The sequence below is a fragment of the Melitaea cinxia genome, chromosome 21, assembly GCF_905220565.1.
Source record: "Melitaea cinxia chromosome 21, ilMelCinx1.1, whole genome shotgun sequence".
NCBI classification, from domain to species: Eukaryota; Metazoa; Arthropoda; class Insecta; order Lepidoptera; family Nymphalidae; genus Melitaea; species Melitaea cinxia.
Window position 1 is genome coordinate 10,039,613 of NC_059414.1, and position 24,571 is coordinate 10,064,183.

The following is a 24,571-nucleotide window of genomic DNA, read 5'->3' on the forward strand; positions in this document are numbered from 1 at the left end:
AAAAAGATGGTATTGTATCTACGTATTTGTAATCGGAAGTTGAGAGGGAGATATAAATTAGTCAAGATAGAAAGAGAGAGAGATTTATGTTTCGTAAGTTTTACTTCAGTCGTGTTGTCTAAAGTACACTCGGTTTTTTGTTCCATCATCTCTATTAAACTTTTGTATTTGAAGTCAAAATATAAAGTAGTAATTAGTGGAAGGTAAAATTTATTGTCTCGATTATAACGCCGTTTGACCCCCGACTTTCGAGCTTTAAGTAAATTAAAGGCATAACGTGGACATACTCGTAGCTTGAATAAAATTAATTTATCATTAATCTGTAAAATCTATTTATGATTAATATGCCTATATAACACGAACTAGTAATTTTAGATCACAAAATACAAAAATGTCGACGTTATATCATGGGTTCGATTCCCGCTTAAATGTTATTGTAGATGGGCATTTGGGTTCCATATTTTAAGTTTTTCTGAACGCCCAACAGATCATTTTATCTAGAAATTAAAGCGTTTATTTATAATAAAATAAAAAAAAACCTGCTATCTCAAAACACACGAATTTTATTTAAAAGTATAAAAAATAAAAATGTTTACAATAATACTATTTAAATTAACTATTTGTCATAGAAAATAATCTCAATAATTCTGTTTGAAAATTACGAATAAAATTCTAATTTAAAAGCATAACGGTTAAATTCGAAAAGAACAGTTTTAACAGTTTTTATTTTCTTACCACACAAAAGCTTTTTCTTGCTTTTTTTTATCAGCGTATCCACAAGTTTCTTACTCATCCTCACAATTAAAACGAATTTGTATCGGGTGCATTAATTTATACTTTTTTTTTCCTTCACACTTTTAATTTGTCCGCGCCGAGTGTTTTGCATAAATTCTTTGCTTCGCAAAAATGCTCAGAAGCTACAATTAGTAGGGAGGCGGGTAATTTATTTGTTTTTTATAAGAAAATTTCGTTGATTCATTTTTGTTTAATTTTATACGTTTTTTTGATTAATAATTAAAAGGGCATGGTTTTTTTATTAGCTTTAGTGTTCTTTGAGGTTTAAACAGTCTATAAAGCTGAAGTTTGTTTGTTGCTTAAACGCACTAGTCTCAGAAACTACGTACTACTTTGTTCAGTGTTGGATAGCCTATTTATCGAAGAATGCTGTAGGCTAATTTTTTCAACTTAACGCGTGTGAAACCGCATGGAACAGCTAGTAAATAATAAACGCCTATTACTTAATGGTACCCACTAGGATTTACTCCTGTGTTGTGGGTCCGGAAACATACACAATACACAAGTGCAAACGATCAGTCCACAGTATACATCTGTATGGCTAATACAAATGTATGCCATGGAACAGTGAGGTCATTGTTTACGAAGACAGGGGGGAGGATCTTGGTTACTTAAGACCGAAATCCAAAACACCTTCATCCCCTGCATTGCCGACTGTCAGCGAACCCGCACCTAGTGGCTCGGAGCGCCTACAACAAAAGATCGAGAACCAGAAGGTTGAACAACGCAAAGCAAGGGCCGCACCTGAGTCTAAGCCGAGCTCGATGTCATTGGCGACCTTTATCCAGGCAACCATCTCCCCGAAACAAGGTAAGCTCCCGCATCACCCCTCTCCCAAAAAGGCTGGACAGGGAGAGCGACTATCGGGGGCGCTGAGCGGGTTCACCAAAGACGACAGTCCGAGGCACCCGGAGGCGTCACTCGCCGCTCGAACTAGGGCCGATATGGGACAAGTAGAACCACCAAGACTTCGACCTGCGTCCACACCGTTTCAACAAGCGGAGAACGCCCTAATCGAGTTCCTGGCCATAATAAAGGCAAACCGCGAGGTAAGCCTGGCCACCTGCAAAAAGATCATGCAGGCCTACCAGTACGATCACCAAAGGCTACTGGAGGTGGAACTCGAGGAAGCCGAAGCAGCCATATACAACAGCAAAACTCGACAAATACTCAAGGGCAAGATGTCGGGTAGGTATATGGCTGCATATAACATCACAGCAGGTTTTGTGAGCGCGGTCGAGTCTGAGGGGAGTGACGAGGAGTCTCAAACCTTCGACACACCTGAAGGAGACCCGGTGGTGGTAGTGGCCAGATGCACGAAAGTAATGCTGGGCGACCGGATGCTGCGGATGGCGAAAACCATCTCGGGCGACCGGGAAGCCGGTTTACCGTCCGTGACCTGGGGGCTACCATCGCTGGAGTGGATAAACGGTGTACCGGGATGCGGTAAGACAACTCGCATAGTCAGGGACTTCGATGAGGACACGGAGGTCGTGATTACGACCACAGTCGAGGCGGCCAAAGACCTAAAGGAAAAACTGGCGCACCGCTATGGCAACAAGGCCAAGCAAAAGGTGCGCACTATGGCATCCGTGCTGGTAAATGGTTTCCGTGAGGGCTCAAAAATCAAACGCCTAACGGTGGACGAAGCCCTCATGAACCATTTCGGAGCCATAGTAATGGCCGCCCGACTATCGGGAGCAGAGAAGGTAGTCCTCATTGGAGATATAAATCAGCTGCCGTACATCGACAGGGACAACCTGTTCGAAATGCGATACCGCAGACCAACCCTGTTAACAACCATCTCATGTGAGTTGTCATGCACGCATCGTAACCCCAAAGACGTCGCCTTTGCCATCAGTGAGGTTTACAAGACCGTGTACAGCTCAAGCACAAAGATCCGATCTTTGCGAGTGGAGAGCCTCACGGGCGCGCGCATTCCTGTAGGAAGGGACCGGACCTTGTACCTGGTCTTTACGCAAGAGGAGAAGAGATTGCTGACTGACCAGGGATACGGGTCTGGTGAGGGATCGCGCGTCTTAACCATCCATGAGGCGCAGGGCCAGACCTATGAGGACGTCGTTGTCCTCCAGACGAAGACAAGGAGGCTCAAGATTCACGACAGCGTCTCGCACGCTGTAGTCGCGGTGACTAGGCATACCAACACCTGTGTCTATTACACCGACGACCGTGACGACGCAATTGGTCGCTTTGTGACGAAGGCAGCGGAAACTTCTGAAAAAGACATCCTCGAGCACAGCCTCAGGATGGCGATTCACCACAGGGATGCCCCCGTCATTGAGGGTGTGCTCGAAATGTTAAAATTGTAGCACACCTTACTTGTAGGAATAAATTGTATAAGGAAAAAACTTAGGAGTAAGAAAAAAAAAAAAAAAAATTACTAATAATAACATAGGTTAAGTGTATATTGTAAGTAGGCCAAGTAGGCCATAAGTGTACATATACGTTAGCTAGACAATAAGTGTACATATATTATAGATAGCAAGTAAGTGTATATATAAACATAGATAATAATAATTATTATAATAGTGACAACAATAATTAAAGTAAGGCGCAATATAATTCTATGTCTTTTTGCATGTAAGATATCAATTAAGTTTAGCATAATTTTGGTCGGTGGACTCACGTCTGCATTAGGGATACTAAGATAGAATAATTAGGTCTCTTAGTGTAAGCTGCAGTAGTGTAACAAGTAAACGATCAGTAATAAAACTAAAAATCGGAATAACAAAAGCATGGGCACTTTAAGCCTGTGGACATAACTTTATTTAAAAAAAAAAAAAAAAAAAAAATGTATGCCATGTGCTGGATTGAACCCACAATCGCCAGCGCAGCGCTAATGCACGTTGCGCTAATATGTCGTCATATAGTTTGGCTTCTAACATCATTTTTTAGAAAGGGCATACTGTTAAAACCACAAAATTTAGTTAATTATAATTATAGTTTTGATATACTATTACTGATTCTAGGTCATTCGAAAAAAGGAATTATTTATTATTGTATGGTGTAATTATATTAAAGATTAAAAGAGTAACTGACGAGTTTCTTGCCAATTCTTCTCTGCAGAAACTAAAAAGGTACATTCCGAATCAGCGGTAGCTTCACTTTTAACTCATCACATCATCACAGCAGCCTTTCGCTGTCCAGTACTGGACACAGGCCTCCACAAGTTCACGCCAAAAATAGCGTGAACTCATGTGTTTGTGTTTTGCCCATGCTGTGTGGTTACGGCATCAAAGAATATAGCCACCCCGTCTCTTCCCGTGGGTGTCGTAAGAGGTACTAAGGGATAAGACAGGTCCACTAATACCTTGGTACTTAAAAAGCCGACCGATGGCGGGATAACCATACAACTGCTGGCTTTGAAATACACAGACCGAAGACGGGCAGCAGCTTCTACGGTGCGACAAAGCCAGCCCTGCGGTCACCAACCCGCCTGCCCAGCGTGGTGACTAAGGGCAAAACACATGAGTTCACTTTTAACTATAACTAATTAATTCAAACGATTATAATATTAATTGTGTGTATAGCTATTTTTGATTTTAATTTTTTGATTTTGACGAGAATAAAATATTGACAAAACGAACTGGTGCTAATTATTTTTTTCAAACTTTTATATTGTAAAGTAATACGACTAAATAGTAGCAGTGGATCAGAAACTCCACAGATCATTTCTTATTTAATAAAAAAAAAATAAGTAAAACAATGTTAGATATTATATGGATATAAATCGTATTTCTATTTCCACTTGATTTATCATCATAGTTATATGAAATACATATATTTATTTCAACATACTTTCGCGAAATTTCTAAACCATAAATATGTCAGCCATAACTACAACTTAAAGTAATATCATAATCTTACAACGAAATGCTTTCACATTTCAACGTAACATTCTAGGGGGCCTGAAATTATTTTGTCAACTAACCAATACAGAAAACTAAATTTAAACCTTAAGTTATTGCATTAAGGTTGAGTATAAATTCTTGTTTTGATTTTTGGTAAATGAAGAGTGTCCCTCCCGGCTATTAGTCCCGGGATTAGAGAATTGATCCCGGGATCGGATGACCAGCGTCATATTAAACTGGGATTTGGACACTTGTAGCTCTAATTCATGTTCTTATTGTTCTATTTCGAAAAGATCGGATTGTTTTTTATTTTTTTTTTGTTGAACATTTCTGTTCAACAAAAAACGTTACGTTATCGAACGTTATTTGTTGTTATTATTAAGTGCTACCGTGATTTATGTATTTTAGCCTATTATTGGTTCTTACATTTGTATATGATACTTTTTCTCAATTTTAGATGTTAATGAATCAATGTTTGAAAATTAAGCAAAATTTTCTATGGGGATAATAAATTAATTTAGTACGTATGGAAGTGTTCTAGCTCTATCTAGACCAACATTATAAGACAAAATAATTCATATAGGTCCTATAATACTATCTCGAACCCTTCTTCCAAACTTCTTACAAGACTCCGGTACACATTATAAAATTTCAAACAATACCAAAGAAAAATTTTCGAAGCCGTCTCCAAAACGTCGAGTATTCATCACAGGGACAAACAAAAACCTTAAAGACGGGCAAACAATTATTAAGGGAAGGCCACACTGTCAGACGCTTCGCGACCGAGCCTAATTCTCTTATAAATATGCATATACCTGTTAGTCGTCATATTGTGATACTTTGATTAAGTGTCTCCTACCCTCCGGCTTCTGATTAATGGAGGCAGTGGATTGTTCGGGCGGTGTCTTTAGTTGTTTTTTTTTTTCTTGACGATAAGCGATGCTACTGACGTTTTATTCCGTTTGAATTTGTTTTAAATGAGTGATGTCAGTCAATGTATCATTATGAGTTCAGTTTTGGTTTAATTTTTATATAACTTTCTAGTTTAGTTTTATGACTCTATCTGTGTATAAGTTATGTTATTGGTATATACAAATTAGTTTATTAAGTATTAAGTTTTTGTTTATTGTATGTACCAAAATAATCTAGTTAAACTATTCTACATTTAATTTGATTAACAATTTTGAAATACTTTTTTAAAATAAATATTTATAAACGTACCTTGACTTACTTACTATATTAGTAAAAAATTGAGAGTATCAAAATTTCATTCAATATGGTAAACCACTGTACTGTATTATTTATCAATCAATTTCGTTTTTATTATTTATTTTCTATAAAAACGTAATTTATAGAGTCACGAATTCGATAAAATCTGATAAATATCTTAAATATTAAAAAATGCAAATTAAAACAAACGTTACACATCTCAAATGATCCGTCATTTCACGAAACAAATTAACAGAATTATACTCACTTATCGCTTATTTCATCCAATTTATCAAGACGATTAAGCTCAAGGAGCTCTCGAATAAAACCAAACGACCCCAATATTAAGGGTTGTTTTATATGTTTGATTTTAATTAACACCATCAGTCAGCGAGTAATAAGTCACTCGTCTTGTTACACGTCAGCGCTAATCGTCTTCGCTTTGTCTGTCGCCACCCTTATGATAACAGATATAATAAATTGATTTAATGTATTATGAATTTTAATTAAGTTTATGAATTTTATGATAACATTTTTTTAAAATGAGAAACCAATATTTTTTAAGCTTTTTGCTTTCTCTTGATTTTTATTTTGAGTAGAGATTTACAAAACTATATTAGTTTTAACTCATATTTATTTTGTAAGAAATTTCGACTAGTACAAAATATCCTTTACTATTAAGACTAGTTGTTAACAACTAAGAAAATGGTTATAATTGTCAAAGAATATTTTTAACGTTTAATAGAACCTACATAGTGTAGATGCTCCTTTTAAAGAAAGGAGCATCTACCTTCTAAACGTAAAAAAAATACTTAAAAACAGAAAAAAAAAGAACTTGAAACCATAACAATAAGTACTGAAATAAAGCAAATTCTTTTACTTTATACTCTCAAGACAAACACATGGCACTTGTATATATACGTATCTATATATCTTTATAGTATACCCTAACTCTCTATACCTCACGTATTGAAAACATTACACGCAAACAAATTAACAGATGCTAATCCCACGTCTTCTAGTGAAGACATCAAACTTCAATAATCAAAGCGAATCCCAAGCGGGTCTCGAGACTTGAAGGGAGACTTGAATGTATAATGCTGGAGTTGTTTGAAGAACCTTCACGATATAGTATAGCATTACTTAAAATTTGCCTAGTAGTTGTGTAAAATTTCTTTTAATTCAACGTACAGTTTGTCTAACAGTGATACAAAATAATTGCAATATATTTCATGCAAGATATTACTAATTTCGTATTAAAACACATTGTATATACTATTTCCAAGAGTAACTTATAATTTCTTGCAGTTTCTTTTTTGGAGAATCTACATTCCGAATCGGTGTTAGCTTCAATTTCGCTTTAAAAATAGTAATCACTTTAAAATTTTAATTTGTAAAATGATGATTAGAAAGTGCTTTTGAAGCCTATTTGAATATAAATATAGTTATTATATCAATAAAGTTATAAATATTGTTGATTTTGTTTTTGATTGAATTTGATTATTCAGTACTGCAATATAATATTAGAAACAGAATTAAAATCATATACTAATTGTTCCAATTTTAGGTAAAAGATAAACTATATCTCAATTCCTTAGGTTGAAAAAATGATTAAAAAAAAGTCAAATTATAGTTTTATTTTTATTTTTTTAAAATTTATAATAGTATAATTTGAATCCAATTATTTAATTAATTACAGTTTAAAAAAACCACATGAATTGCATCATAACCTAATCTCTTCTTAATAAAAGTGCAGCAATAACAATAAAGTAAATCTACACAGCAACCCTTTTTTACCATAATCCGGTAAAGTTCGCATTTGACGCCTTCCTCAATCCTTGCGGATTTACTTAACACATGTACCTACTTGGGTTGCCATAAATAATAATTCCTGCCACGACTTGCGTGATAAATCGACATATGCTAATATCATTCCAAATTATTTATTGAGGGGTAAACTATTCGAACGGTCTGGAAAGAAGCGGTTGTAACTAGATTTTTTGATCTACGAATAAATCACGAATAATGATGTTGTCTGTTCCGAACCGGACAGTCCCCATGGAGGAGAAGTCTGGCCTTTTTGCCGAGGCCAGCCTGTCGCTGGAGGGATTCTGTTGCCTGCAGATCCGGGACTCTACAGATATTAAAATACAATTAAAGCGGCTGAAGGCTACCACAGGGGTTTGGTCGGTATTGCACCCTTATTTAATAATGTTTTAATATAACAGGTTAATATATTACAGTTTTTATATATTTTAATGTTCGTTTATGTGTTTGTTGTATAAGTTTGATCAGCATCAGGGATATGGGATAATTGTTATAAAGTAGCAGAAATAGATCAAAATTCGGATTACTTTACCTAAAGTTTCGGTGTTAGAAATGAAACGTTGTTTATAAATAAACAGTTTTTATTCATTACTTTAAATATAATCCTACAGTGATACAATTCTTAAGTGAGAGCAGATCATTAATTCTTATATCAGTTAGCAGTGTTGTTGTAATTTTCTTTTCTTTTTTGTTGTTATTAAGAATATATGTGTATCACGATAACGTGATACAAGAAACATATTCACGTTAGTAGTTTCAGACTTTATCGACAAGAAACAAAAATTAAAAATTTTCCGCTCTCACATAAGTATAGAAAACTCACAAGCATTCTTCTGCGAGGCGACCCTTGATGGTAATATGTTAGTCGTGCCCTTCTCTTGATAAAGTGACTTTTGCTTAAGCCAATATTCCGTTGTTTTATTGACGTTATTTGTCAAGATCGGTATATTTTGAAAATAATATATTTATGTTTTTTTATTTATGATTTTTTTTTAAACCATTTTTGTTGAACATTAATAATTTAATCACGATTTTTGACGTCATAAATTACTTATTAATGGTGAGTGTAATTCTAAGTAAAATAGTTACAACTCGTTTTTCTATCACAAATCTTTTTAACTGTTGATGTGTATCGTCAGGTCAGGACTAAATTGTCCTCCCGTGACCACTGTTGTTATAAAGCATCTGAAACGTTGGGCATGTTAAAAAACTAATAACATACATACATACATATACTCACGCCTCTTTCCCGTAGGGGTAGGCAGAGACCACTTCTTTCCACTAATAAACCGCGATAAAATCCAAAAAAGTTGTTTCATTATAATGAGCCTATTTATTTTATATATTTTATTATTGCACTATATTTATTATATGTATGTAAAATGTAATCGCTTCAGCCTGTAATATCCCACTACTGGGTATAGGCCTCTTTCCCCATGTAGGAGAAGGATCAGAGCTTAATCCACCACGCTGCTCCAATGCGGGTTGGCGGATATATTCCCTACTATGAGTACCGATCGCTATCAGGTGTACATGAAAACAAGGTATAAAATGTAAACAATCGCCAATTTTGTTATGTCGTCTTTTATCAAGAATTTGCTCTCTAATTCCTTATAATATGTATGTTAAGCAAATTATATAAAGCGCTGTGATAACAATGTTTAGCAGACTGACGCATTAAATTCTAACAGAAGGAACGTAGAATGAAGTGTCCGTGGACATTAACTCCGGCTCGTAGGAAGTCCCCTAACACGTAATAAAACAATAATTAAACCCCGCTCGGGGGTCGTGAAAAAATCCAATGTCTTTTACGACTGAACTCGTCAATGCGTGAACAATATTATGTACTGAGTGTTAATAGATCTCTTTCTTTTCTTTCTTTCCTGACTTTAATGTTAGATTTTTAATAGATTCGATGACTCTCATACTTATTTTACTTTGGTAAATATAGAAAAACTATGTATATCTATGATTACAATAGGTACAAACTCATCACGATTATTAATACTAAGGAATTTTATAATTATATATTTTTAATTTCATTTATATATTATGCGTGTGTGCCATTTAATTTGAAATAGGTATTATAGGTATATAACGTTAGTCTAGTGTGGAAAATAATGGCCAATCCACAGACGAGCAACATGGTGGAGTAAGGTCTAACCATTCTTTCGTAGTGAGAAAAACGAAATAAAAAAAAATCTCGATTCAAATCGGATTCAGAAATATTTTAAAGTCCTCATCATTTTACGAAAGGGCTTTGCCCTCGTGAGAAAATACATTCGACTTTAATCTAGAAAATTAAAATAATACAAAATACGGCCTACAGATGTAACTGGAAAACATCTATGACTTACAAAAATTGTTACAAAATTTGTAAAAATATGTATAATAATACGGTAATCAGTTTGAAATATTAACAGTACCAAATACGGTCAATAGCTTTTTAAAATATATGACGCAAAACTTGTCACAAGATTTGTAAAAATACCACAAGAAGCACAAGCCAGCTAGTACAAGTTCATAAAGTAGGAAGTTAGTAAGACCTCATTAAGAGTCATTAAGCCGCAGTCGTTAGATCGTAAAGTTCGCTAGACGACCCAGCAGGGATTTTTGTCTTTACCGAGCTCTTTGTACCCACTTCCTTACTCAAACTTCGCGCACTACGTACGCAAATGTTATTTTTTAATTTATTACTTTGAGATTTCTAATTAAGTTTTACGTTAAATGTTTATTACGCTGTTACTATGTTAATAAATTTTATTTTATTTTTAATACGATATACAATATTTAAAATATAAATTAAACATTTACGTATAATATAAAATACTTAAAATTAATTTGCATCTTATATTAGTGATAACTCCTTAAAAAAATACTTTTATATATCATCATTACAGCCTATACAGTCCACTGCTGGACATAGGCCTCCACAAGTTTACGCCAAAAATAACGTGAACTCATGTGTTTTGCCCATAGTCACCACGCTGGGCAGGCGGGTTGGTGACCGCAGTACAGGCTTTGTCGCACCGAAGACGCTGCTGCCCGTCTTCGGCCTGTGTATTTCAAAGCCAGCAGTTGGATGGTTATCCCGCCATCGGTCGGCTTCTTAAGTTCCAAGGTGGTTGTGGAACCTTGTTATCCCTTAGTCGCCTCTTACGACACCCACGGGAAGAGAGGGGGTGGCTAAATTATTTAGTGCCGTAACCACACAGCACTTTTATATATTCTTTTTTAAAAATATGTCCTATAAATTTTTAGTTATTCATTAAAGAAAACTTTGCATATTTTTCACTATTATTTGCAATGACAATTATAATAAATTTTAATACTATTGACAACGTAACAAGTGTTACAGTTAGCAAAAATAAAAATCTTTTTAGCAAGTAATGATCTTACCACGAGTTAAATTAATATGTTCTTAGTATTCAAAAAATAAAAAAATATATCAAAATTAAAGACATCTATTTTACTCTACATATTAAACGTACGTCAGCTAGCAGACAATAGCAAAATCACAAAGACGAAGATTTCATCGCAGAGTTAAAGGAAAAGATTCGCGCCTTTTCTTAAAAGGTATTTTCTGATAAGGTTTCACTCAATACGAACATCCGTAACAATGCAATCCACCCATTATGAAGAACCTAATACACCTTATATGAGATCAAATGCTTTTTTGAGTATTTCATTCGTGACCTTACGACTGACGTTGATTTTATTACGTGATTATAGTTCTTATTGCCATTGCACAAAGATTACGATTTCCATTTGAGATGGAACTGAAAGGAAATGAGTGACAATTGAAAGTGATCTCTATTACATAGGGTTATAGTTAATTATTGGTTGACGGGTTTTAAATTAAAAGTTCCTTAAGGAATGCTATTCGAACTCAGCGATTTCACGTTGTTTAGTGAAATGTGCAATCATATAGAATCAGACGGAAGAAAAAATATATTATACGGCGGGTGATTGTTCACGCGATCGAAACTGTCTCATTACAAGTATTTGGTTCTGTAGAAAATAATAATATTTAAATAATTTACCAAAGTAAACCGAAATTTCGAAAGTAATATACCTATGTACTACTAATTATAAGTGTATTAAACATTCACTGGCTGAAGAAGGGTAGAGGAAAGCCGTGATTTTTAGCGCGCACTTGGGAAGGTCTGTGTTTTCTTTAATAAACAACTAGGTCACCAAACAAACTTACGCCTCACCAGTCCAGTCCAGGCACAGCAGTCCGCCAGCCTCTTTACTATGTTTTCTTTTTTTTTTATATATACACACACAGTTGTCTGTTTGATAGGTTGACAACTCAGTGCCTGTATTTTAGGGTGCCGATGAGAGCTGATGTTTTTTTTTATGAAATACTTCCAACCCGCATGCCCAGCGTGGTGACTATGGGCAACACACATGAGTTCACGCCATTTTAGCGCGAACTTGTGGGGCCTATGTCCAGCAGTGGACTGCGATAGGTTGAAGTGAAATACTTCTTTTATATATATATGTATATATGTAACTGCAAACAAGCGTACAGCTCATCTGATGACACCAAAAGCATCGTAAGCGCGTTGCCGGCCCTACCCTAAGTTCCGGAGCTCTGGTCACCTTACTCACCACAGGAACACAACATTGCTTGAAAGCAGTGTTATTTAGCTGTGATCTTCTGTAAGGTCGAGGTACTTCCCCAATCGGGATGCTTTAGATTCGAGCAGGATATTTTCTGCTATGCTGTACCTCAGTTACATACCTACCTGTCCAGGTGTGGACTGCGATAGGCTTAAGTAGTAGTAGTATGAAACATTTATTTTTATATTCACTTCAGGCATCGCAGTCCACAGCTGGACTGGACTGGATTATTATATTGCTGGCTGTATATTACTGTTATAATATAACTAATATGTTGTCGTATAATGTATACTTAATTATTAATTGTTTTTTTTGGAGGATTATTAAGATGTGATTTAGCGCATGTGTATTGATACAGTTAAATATTTAACAGTACAATAATTACATAATATAAAAATGCTAAAATATTTGAGCGGTCTTTGAAGACGCAAATTGAACTCTAAAAATAAAATATGATCCCATTTTATTTTTCGTTAAAATTCCAGATTTCTCGATGAGGTGTTTAAATTATTTATATATATTATAAAATTCACGATTCGACAAGAAAGTGCGTTGTTAAGTGTTTGGTGGTTTTTCTCACAACTATATTTGGAAATAAACTTAATACACGTTCTCGAAAGAATGCCCAAAAGATGTAAACTGTATTAATTGAATGATTTGAAAGAGCTTTTTTAACTGAGGTAAAATAATCGGCTTAAAAGCATATTTTTATTTACGCTTCAGCCTGTAATATCCCACTACTGGGCATAGGCCTAAATCCCCATGTAGGAGAAGGATCAGAGCTTAATCCACCACGCTGCTCTAATGCGGGTTGGCGGATATATTCCCTACTATGAGTAACGATCGCTATCAGGTGTACATGATAACAACCGCGACCGACGGCTTAAAGTGCTCTCCATCTTTCATTTTATTTATAAAATAATAAGTATATAACATCACAAATTTGTTGTGTGGTTACGGCAATGAAGAATACAGCCACCCCCTCTCTTCCCGTGGGTGTCGTAAGAGGCGACTAAGGGATAACCACAGTTCCACTACCACCTTGGAACTTAAAAAGCCGACCGATGGCGGAATAACCATCCAACTGCTGGCTTTTTAATGCATAATTGCTTAACAGACCGGCAGCAGCGTCTTCGGTGCGACAAAGTCAGCCCTGCCGTCACCAACCCGCCTGCCGAGTTCACACCATTTTTGGCGTGAACTTGTGTAGGCCTATGTCCAGCAGTGGACTACGATAGGCTGAAATGATGATGATGATGATGAACATCACAAATACAACATGAATTAGTCTAAAATTGGCACAAAACCTTTTTCTCAAAACAAACACTAATAAATAGAAAAAATACCCAAAAGTGGTTACTTAAAAAACGCTAAAATACAAAAATAAAAAAATTCACTGTCTAATAGTTTAAATTTTTTTTTATTTTTATTAGTAAATATATTTTCAAACGTGTTTCATTTCGTAAACAAACAGCTAACTTAATTTAAGTAAAAATCGACGTACCGCAGACGGGCGATCGTAAAATTGGCCCCGAGATAGCAAGGGTCAAGACGCCGACGAGGATGTACCTATTCAATAATTTATACAATTGATAAATAATAAATAGGACATGACCGCTCTATTTTATTTTTATTTTATATGTCTAGGCTCTGCGGTGTACCATTTGCGGTACTTGAAATGTATGAGGTATGGGTTGAAATATTTATACGATTTTTTATTATAGAATTATTTAAATATTTGCGTTTGTTTTCCTATTGAACGAAAGAGTTTAACCACGTTCTTGTTGAGTTTGTTGCTATTGATAATTTTTTGATGATGTTTGAAATTTTCATTAATAAACATTATAGGCATTAACAAATGAGACAGGTCTAGATTATAAGTAATTATGTTAGGCGTTCTGATCATAATTATGTCGAGAGCCGAAGACACATTTACTAAGCAATACTACCAACGTAACAATCACTCTGGCGTAGTGGTGCGAGTAATCGCCTAAAGCACTGACGGTTTGCGTGTTCGATTCCCGTTCGGGATTGCTATTTGTATTCGTACAAATATTTCTTTCCATAGTAGGGAACATATTCGCCAACCCTCAGTGGAGTAGCGTGGTGGATTAAGCTTCAATCTTTCCCCTAAACGGAGAAAGAGTCCTATGCCCAACAATGGGATGTTACAGGTTGAATGCGTACGCAATATGCATACTACCAACGTAAATTTCTAGTTAAAGTAACAGTCGAGGAGACCTCATTATTCTAAAATATCCTAAGTAAGTGTTTAAAGATCCTTTGGTCATAAAAAAATATTAGTCGTCACGTGACGAATGGCAGATGTGAAACATTTAATAAACATTTATTTTCTTTGTATACAAAAAATTTTAATTAAAAATTTCTTTAAAATCGCGCCAACTCATTTATTATGTAGTATAGTTTAGTACATATATTACATCATATAGCGTGGCGTCGCCACGGCCTGTATCGCCACGCCAACAATTAGTTTCCTCGCCTATAGATGTTTAGCAAAAAAAAAAAAAAATATCTGCGACATGGTCGAAAAAACAAGGATTTTTATTCACTTTAACTAAGTATAATAGTAGATTTTGATTTGCAGTGTGAAATTTGAAGTGTAGTATGATAACAGCATTTTTTTATATCTGTAAGACACTAACGCCGAGTTGCACGAAAAGAAATTAAAATTTAAGTAGTGATTAAACTAATTTAATCGCAAGAATTGTATGAAATTCTTGTGATTAAATTAGTTTAATCTCTACTTAAATTTTAATTTTGTTTCGTGCAACTCGGCGTAAGAACATAAGGCTCTGGTTTCAACATCGACCGAATGGTTGTCTGTTAAACGTATTTTCTATTTCATTATGTAGTAAATATTTCTTGATTTCAATATATGTATAATAAAAAACACAATTGAAAACGACTATGTAATAATATCCGAAAACAAAACAAATTTTAATGAAATTTACACCAGCAATAAGCTAAGGATCAGGGGATATGACATTGATTCGGGAAACTGCACGCTTTTGTTTATTCAGTGCAATAAAATTCTTTTATAGAATGCCTTTACTACCCGCAAAGCATTGGGAGAGTTACCGGGATGACCTCTAACGGCTGAGAAACGAAAACCAACTTTTATCCTAATCCTGAGGACTGTATTATACAGGGACGATTGGTTTCTGTTCGAGGGTATAAGGGAAAAGTTAATAACGAGCTCTATTCTAAGGTCACTTTAATATTAATGAAGTTTTCGTTTATCTTTGTAGTAAAATTAAAAATGTAATCTCGAGTTGATTTTCTCAATGATAACTTCATGACTATGATTTGTTAAATTCATTATAGTCTTATGTTTCTGTATCCCAAATATAACAGTTGTCTACGATACGTTGTCATATAGCTGCAGTTGGCTTCGCTTAAAAATAATACGAATATTAACACGAATGCTTCGAGTTAGTAATTTCGCTTTTTAACCGACTTCCAAAAAAGGAGGAGGTTCTCAATTCGACTATATTTTTTTAATGTATGTTACTTCAGAACTTTTGACTGGGTGGAGCGATTTCAACAAATTTTCTTTTAATCGAAAGGTGGTGTGTGTCATTTGGTCCCATTTAAATTTATTTATTGATTGTATCGATGTACCGATTTTGATAATTCTTTTTTGTTGGAAAGAGGATATTCCTAGTTTGCTACCATGATAAGGAATACCAGGATCTGATGATGGAATCTCAGAGAAATCGAGGGAAACTCTCGAAAATCCGCAATAACTTTTTACTGGGTGTACCGATTTTGATAATTTTTAATTTAATCGAAAGCTGATGTTTATCATATGGTCACAAATAAATTTTATCGAGATCTGATAACTACTTTTTGAGTAATCTTTGATAACGCGTAGTTACTTGACTATTTTTTCGTTGATCTACGTTGTATTATACTCGTCGATGTAATTGAAGTCGGTTTTTTTTCGTTTGCGAGCAAACACAATCATTAGACTGTACTAACACCACTTTTCTACTAACAAATTTTCAAGTATCACAGAGTAAACCAAAATTATTTTTGAAGTAAAACTTCTGAAGCATGAGGTTAAAATTATTACCAATGAAACGCAATAATAATAATATTAGCGAAGATGTGCAACGTTTTTCTCGAACAACAGAGCCACCTAGCGTGTACTATAGAAACTACATAGGTTGTTACATTAATACCGATAGTATTACATTTCAAACTAACTAGATGGCGCTGGAACGGAATCTAAATCTATCTAAATTTGTTTCACTTCTGACATGTGTACTTTGTACGCACGCACTTTTTTTTTTTAATATACTAAAATTTTTGAGCTCACCATAACAAATAATATTATAGGAGACATTTAAGTTCATAAAACTCCAGTTCCTAAAAATTGGACCACACAATCATTCGATTGTCTTCACCGAAAATCGAATCTAAAAAAGCATCAGATAGTCGAAGAGTAGACGGTTATGTCTCATAAAATGTGGGGCAGTATCGATAAACGTTTGTTAGACCAAGAGCTATAGGGGGCTGTTTAGTGGAATTCCATGGCAGTAAATGTGGTTAGATTATCTGGAATGGTCTGCTCACTGACCTCTTGTTTTCATAATGGAATAAGTAATTTTGTTACGATAAATTATTTTAAATAAATCTTGTTTTTTTTCCTATGGTTACTATAACTGAGTATTTGAAGTCTTAATACATTGCTATGTTAAAATTTTATATATTATATCTTATAATATATAAAAACAAGTTTTAATTTAACGGTAATATTTTTCCCCAGAATAGTTCCTTTTTTTATTATACTTGTTCAAACCTGCTTACTAAGTAAAAAATCCTTTTGACTATTTATACTCCTATAGATCTTATTCTTATTAACTCTCTTTTGGTATGAGATATGAGCTGGGACAGTAAATATAAACTGTAACTTACGTGTAAATGACTTATAAGTCGGTATATAAAGAAAACGTCATGGATTTGGTAAGTATATATATCAACCCGTTATTAAAATATACGTTTTTTGGTTGATATTGGAATTATCCGCAAACGTGACTCGTATTGCCTAATTCATTAGATTTACATACATTAAATAAAAATTAATATGATAAAAATAAAATGAATGTTTAAATCCATATTTACAAAACATGAACGTTTTATAAGAGTTTTATTTTCCAGCACAATAGCAGCTCGTTATCGCTCTCGTCTTCAAAGCTATGCGCGTTCGCATAAAAACGACATTTTTAATATAAATAACGATGGGACCTTGATTGACAGGTCCTGCTGTGTTTTACTTTCCACCTTTAAGATTCCGTAAAGAAATATGACAAATGTAATTATTTGTAAATAAAGGAAAATTACAAAAAAAAAAAAAAAAATCATACCTACCTTATTATGATTATTTACGAGTATATGTAACAAAAATAACATATTTTAGATTAATAAAATTGTGTGTATATTCTAATGTATTAAAATGTCCCGTCACGGTACTGTGGTCGCATTCATCCTTTATTACGAAATTTCCTCCTCTAAAACTGCTGACGAATTATTATTATGTTTTTGTATATTTGGTAGATATCAGAATAGGTCATACGTACATTTCATATCGCTAGGTGATTAGGCTGTCCTATTAGAACGTCCTATTAGGACTAAACTAAACACTTTTGAGAGTTCGCAAGATTGAACAATAACAAAATAAACATTAGTATAAGCAGTATACATAGCCTTTGTTTGTTGTGGTCTGGTTATTTGTGCTTGTACATTTTGTTTGTCTAGACCCTAATAGAGCATTTGCACTCTACTACCTTATTCTATGTGTAATACGCTTATTTCTTTATAAATTCATTTATACAGAACCAGTACTTAAATTTACGATCACAATTACCATTTTTAATTATTTATAATCGCTTAGCGTTTCATGAATATTACTGTTTAGTATTATATGTTCAGTTTTTGCGACGGTACGAACCACGGGCTAATAGGAATCAGTATGGTCACCTCGACAGCTGATCGGAAAGATACATAGCATTTACATTATAAATATTACCCACTAAACACATTATCACCTCGTCTGTTTGTCTCCGAAACCATAAATGTTTACAATTAAATTTTTTATACGAATTTACGTGTTAACTAGATGTATTTCGCAGTTTCCCACGTGATTAAGTATTTATTGCTTTGTTTTGTATACATATTGTTTATTGCACTTAATAAAAAACATAATTACAAATAATTTTTACAAAGAATGTTGGCAAGGGTACATAGGATAAATGTAAATGAAAAATTATATGTAATATATACAAATAAAATTATATATAATATTTGTAATAAAAAAAGAATCTTGGCAAGGGTACATAGGATAAATGTAAATTTTGCTCAATAAACTTAGTATTCGCAAAAAATATCTATTACAGATGTACAAAAACGTTAAAAAAATTATATTAAATGAAATGCATCACCTTTTGGCTTATTAGATTTGTTATCATTTATATTTCTTCTCTGTTTCTTAAATATAAGGTCTTTGAAAGTCATAAATGTTAGATAATTTCTGTACAATAAGTGACGATCCTCATCGGCTATATAATATAACTTTTAAGCTTTTAAGTTTTTTTTTATCTATTGTCGACGAACGGTATAAATTCAAAATGAAAAGAAACATAAAATACCGGCCTATATTTATATTCTCATTTTATTTATATTGGGGTAAAAAACAGCAGGAAAAAATCTTGCTTCAAATTTAGAGCATCCCTACGACAGCAGTATTCCTCATATCTTGCAGAAGCTCACAGCTAAATATTACCGTCCTCAAATAGTGTTGTTTGCTGTGGTGAGTAACGTAGCCAGAGCTTCTGGGGTGAGTCTGGGATAACTAATGCAATGCGGTTGTACCGCTGGTATCCGTTTACCATAAGGTGGAATGTAGACTTTTTGATTTCTTTGTTTTAAAAATAAAACGATTAAAAATAGAATTAATTTTATTAATATTAAAATTCAATTCAATAAAATACTTGATGAATGTATTTTTTTCCAATTTCCATTTACTTTGTACCTATTGGTGTAGGGGTTGGGAGGTCATAAAGGTCGGGTCAGTATCATCGAATTATGTAAAGTGCGCGGTCATTACGGACATCTTGCTTCTATCTTGTGTTAAAGCGCACTTGAAAGCTCTTGATGTTATATAACACCTCTTATAGAATAAATATATGAATTTAAAGGATAAAGGAATGATTATTAATATTTATTTAACTTATGTGAATTATAAACGTCTAAAGTGGATAATGTATTGCGTAATTGAATAATTAAATATTAATTTGCCTCTCATTAACAGTGTGTCTCACATAAAACTTAATATAATTTTATTTTGCTTTATACAATACATCGCTCTGGTGTAGTTGTGCGTTCATCGGCACCGTGCAGGCGCTCACACACCAGCGATTGCGGGTTCGATACCCACTCGGGATAGCTATTTGTATTTGTAGAAATATTTCTTTCCGGTCTGGTTGTCTATTCTTGCGGGTCTCTCCACCGTGCCTTGAAGAGCAGCGTGGTTGATTAAGCTCCATCCCTTCCTAGATGGATAAAAAGACCTATCCCCCCTCTCCCAGTAGAGGCTGAATCGTTAATACTATAATGTACTGAGGACATTTCTAACAAACTAATTAGTAATTCAAACATGTTAAAATAAAAACAGTCATAATGACGATAATGACCGTGAAATAAAAAAAAATTCAAATGTACCATTTTTTACAAACCATTGGTTTGAACCCATAAATCAACTATACCGGGAGCCCTTATCGAAGTAAATATACTTGTTAGATCAGCTCTCGATATTATGCAAATCACATTATTATTCATGCTGTTTTTGGAAAGGGCGTTGCGAGCAAGCCCTAATCTTATACTTCAAAATATAACAAACTTACATATGTACGTAATAAACTCATTATTATTTAAAATTAGACTTTATTTCGAGGCAATAAGTTTGTAGCCAAATGTTATATTACTGTATCGGTAAAGTTAAGCTTAGTGATACTACTCGCTCATAGATGGCGCCGATGGCGATGCAAATTTTCAAAGCATAATTTTCCATTGATGAAAAATTGGGGTCCCTCAAATCTGATTGACAAAACATCTGTAAGTTATTCCAAGTTATTATAATGTAATAAGATTAAGGTGTGCCGCGGTTATTATTTCATAATGTCGATTTGATAGAGGTGTGATTTTTTAGGTTGTTGCACTAGGAAATTAATTTAAATATTTATAGAAAATATACTTTAATAATCTGTAAATATTATTTTTTAATTAAATAAAACAATAAACAAGGAGATAGAGAAGACAAGATTTGTTTTTTTTTACTGCTTAATTTTTATTATTTACAAATCACACATTATTATTATATACCTATATATACATATGATTTGATATATACGAGTATATACATATATGTTTTTTAATGATCATCATCAATCATAAATAGTATTTCAAAATTAGACGCACGTCTAAAAGTCATTCATACACAATTTTAAGAACCACGAGTTTTATTTGTTTGTCTATATTATTGTATACTTAGGAATTTATTTTAGCCAGTTTAGTTCGCTAGCGCCATAATAGTTCTTGAAATTGGCTCTAGCGTTGTTGTAATTTGTTATTCCTATGACTTTTCTATTTGTGAGTCATATTATGCACAAATCAGCTAAATAATGCTATGTTTTATCTATTTTAAAATGCCTAGAAAAAGATGCTTGTATTGAACGTGAACAAAATGGTTCATATTATAATAAAATATTTTATAAGCAACTCAATAAATATAATTGTGTTTGCTCGCCAACGAAAAAAACCGACTTCAATTGCATCGACAAGTAATGCAAAGTAATTAGACAAAAAAAAAAAAAAAAATTAACAAACGCACTACGATTTTCGAGAGTTTCCCTCGATTTCACTGGGATCCCATCATCAGATACTGGTTTCCTTAACATAAAGTAACGTCCTCCTTTTTTGAAGTTGGATAAAAATTCTTAAAATAATATTGCATTATAATACATGATAATAAATAAAATCTAATCATTAGTCAATTGTACAAACTCAATTCCAATAATGTTCCCATGAAAATATTCACTCGAACAATTCGCTAGGCGAGGTCAGATTACGAACGTAGGGTCATGGGATACGATTGTCTACTAAAACCTATTCCAATACGCATATTATACCCCATTATTTTGCATATGTGTACTTTCATAACTTTCACTTATTATATTCTTTTCATAATATGTGTAAAGAGAAAGGCTTTGTGTAGAGACTAGAGAACATTTTCCCAGCAGTGACACGATTAAAAGTTGTTTATGGATAAGTTTTATGCTTTTCTTGCGTTTTTATATCAAATATACTTAAGTTTATAATTGTGTGTGCCCTTGTGGCACAAATATTTGTGGAATGGTATTGGTCTACTAAATTTGGTGTCTATTAGACTTAGCAAAAAAAAAAACATAAGTTGTCCGTTTTTGTTAAAATTGGAGTGTATAACTGAGATGAATATTTACGTGTCAATATCGTTTGGAAGGGAATAATGTAAATTCGTCAAACATTTCAAATACATGCAAGGTTTAATCCGCAGGTATTCAAAGTTCAAAGATCTCACAAAAGATTTGATGCGATTTTCAAATCAAAACTGCACGGCTAATTGTTTTTTTTTTTTAAATAATATAAGAAAGAAAATCTCTAAATAGTAGTGTATAAATAATATACACATCAATTGTAATAGAAATATAAAGTACCTACTAGAAAATAAAACTGATACTTTGAAATTTATGAAAAAATTACTAACATTGTTTTTATTAATTTTGAGGTTTTTTTTTAAAATCAAAAACTAAAAAAAAATAATTTTTGTGCGCCATCCTTATCCAAATTGTTTTTATTCTGACTTCTATTTATATATTTTTTTTTATTAATTACCTGATTTTATGTCTTTATAAAATTCTGACAAACGTAGCATGTTGATTAATTTTGTTAAAAAAATGTATTTTTATACAATACAATAAATATCTCAAATATAAAAGTAATAACAATTAATTTATTTAAATATTTTAGCATTAAGATTTACACAGCTAGCGCCATCTTGTGACATAGGGAGTAACCAATAATAACGATCTTGTTAGTTTTACTCACTGCTAAGAGATGGCGCTTCATAGCTGTTTAAGTTTATATATTTAGATTTTTTACCATTAAACATTATCAATATTAATTTGAAAATAACTTGTTTCAGATACTATGGCCAAGACAACTGGTTAAGTAATTTTTTTAATACATATCTATAACGTTTTTATTTTTTTTTTGATTCCGGCAATTTATATATAAATAATTTACAATTTTTTTCGCTTCCCACGAATATTTTAAATATTACTTATAAAATTAATTAATTAATTAATTAATTATTAATAATTAATTTGTAAATAATTAATTTAAATTTTAGAATATAAACAATACTATAACATTATACTTATGTTTAATGACTTGAATTTAATATTTTTGAAGTACCCTAAATGTATATAGTATAAATATGTCGATTGTCAAGTATCTATTAAATGCTATGCTTAATCATCATTTAAAAAAATATATAAATTTCGGGTAACTACTTTGAGTCAACATTTTCTAAGAAAAATCATTCTCAAAAGATTCAGTGATTAGTAACATTGTACGTTGTATTTTAATTAAGAAAAAAAGTTATTTATTAGTCTTTAACAGTCCCAGAGTAGGAAAAACAGTTCTTTCCTCCTAAGATACACACGCAACTTAATCCACTTCTTTGAGATACTAATGAGAGCTGAGACGACGTGTTGGTGCAGCGGTCACAGAACTTTCTGTTGAGTTTGCGTTCTTGGGTTCGATCCCCACTCATGACAAACATTTGTATTGGCCATATTTGTCGTGGTCTGGTCGTTTGTGCTTGTGTATTGTGGGTGTGTTTTCGGACTCCAGACACAGGAGAAAATCGTACTGGGGCCGTTGAGTGTGACACTTTTATTTATTTATACCAGTACGATTTTACGAATACTCAACGGATAATTTAAGACTTTAAATACTGCTAAAATTTTTATTTGCGTTAAAAGTGTTTCTGTATTCCTAATTATTTTAACATCTTTGACGAAGTTAAAAAGCTATATAGGTATATCTTAATTCAAAGGTTAAATGAGCATAAATATTCAAGTCTTATCCGAAATTTTGTCTTAGTAGTAGATAACACGGTCAATTAACAGAAGACAATAACAATAAAATCTTTAACCCTACACTGCGATACTTTTAATTCCTTGAGACTCGCCATTAGCTACGGAAGGGTAAAGGGTAAACGGACCTTGACTCTTTTTAACTCTTTTTAAGATTAACGTTTTCTAGAAAATAAACTTGAGTCTTAATTTCACAGATAAACGTAATTTGCTTTATAGTTTTCGAAGTTTAATTTACAAATATTATTTAATTGCAAAATTTATATATTAATTACAAAATTTACAAATTAATTTAAAAAAATTAAGTATTTTTATTGAACATTACCTTCATTGTAAAATTGAAAAAAGACAAGCTTAATGTTAACAGCCATCTCTACCGGTCCAGTACCAGTAAGTTTAGTGTGTTTAGTTACATTTAAAAGGAAAGAAATAATTCTTAAATAATTGTATTTGCTCGCAAACGAAAAAAAAAAACCGACTTTAATTACATCGACAAGTAAATACAACGTAGGTTGACGAAAAAATAGTCAAGTATATACGCTTTATCAAAGATTAATCAAAAAGTTGTAATCAGATCTCGATGAAATTTAAACGTGACATGATTAACACCAGCTTTTGATTAAATTAAAAATCATCAGAATCGGTACACCCAGTATAAAGTTATGCGATATAATATAACGTAGGTTGACGAAAAAATAGTCAAGTACAAACGCGTTTTTAGATATAACTCGAAAAGTGGTAGTTAGATCTCAAATAAAATCTAATGAGCCCAAATGACACACACCACCTTTTGATTAAAAAAAATGTCGAAATCAATCCACCCAATCAAAAGTTTTGAATCTATCTTACGATACATAAAAAAAAATACAGCTGAATTGAGAACCTCCTCCTTTTTTGGAAGTCGGTTAAAGATAAGATTTTTTTTTTATCTTTTTTAAATTCTTACAATTACTTCACACTTTCTCGGTATTATTTTATATATTTTTTTCAAATTTTAAATTGATAATAAAATACTTTTTC

General features: G+C 33.0%; 1 protein-coding gene across 1 annotated transcript in view; it reads left to right on the forward strand.

Annotated features, from left to right (window-relative positions):
- LOC123663850 (protein trachealess) overlaps positions 1–24,571 on the forward strand; it is a 217,843-nt gene that overhangs the window by 88,374 nt on the left and 104,898 nt on the right. The window contains exon 4 of the mRNA XM_045598487.1: positions 22,594–22,614. Within this exon, the coding sequence (XP_045454443.1) occupies positions 22,594–22,614 (21 nt within the window). The remainder of the gene's footprint in view (positions 1–22,593; positions 22,615–24,571) is intronic.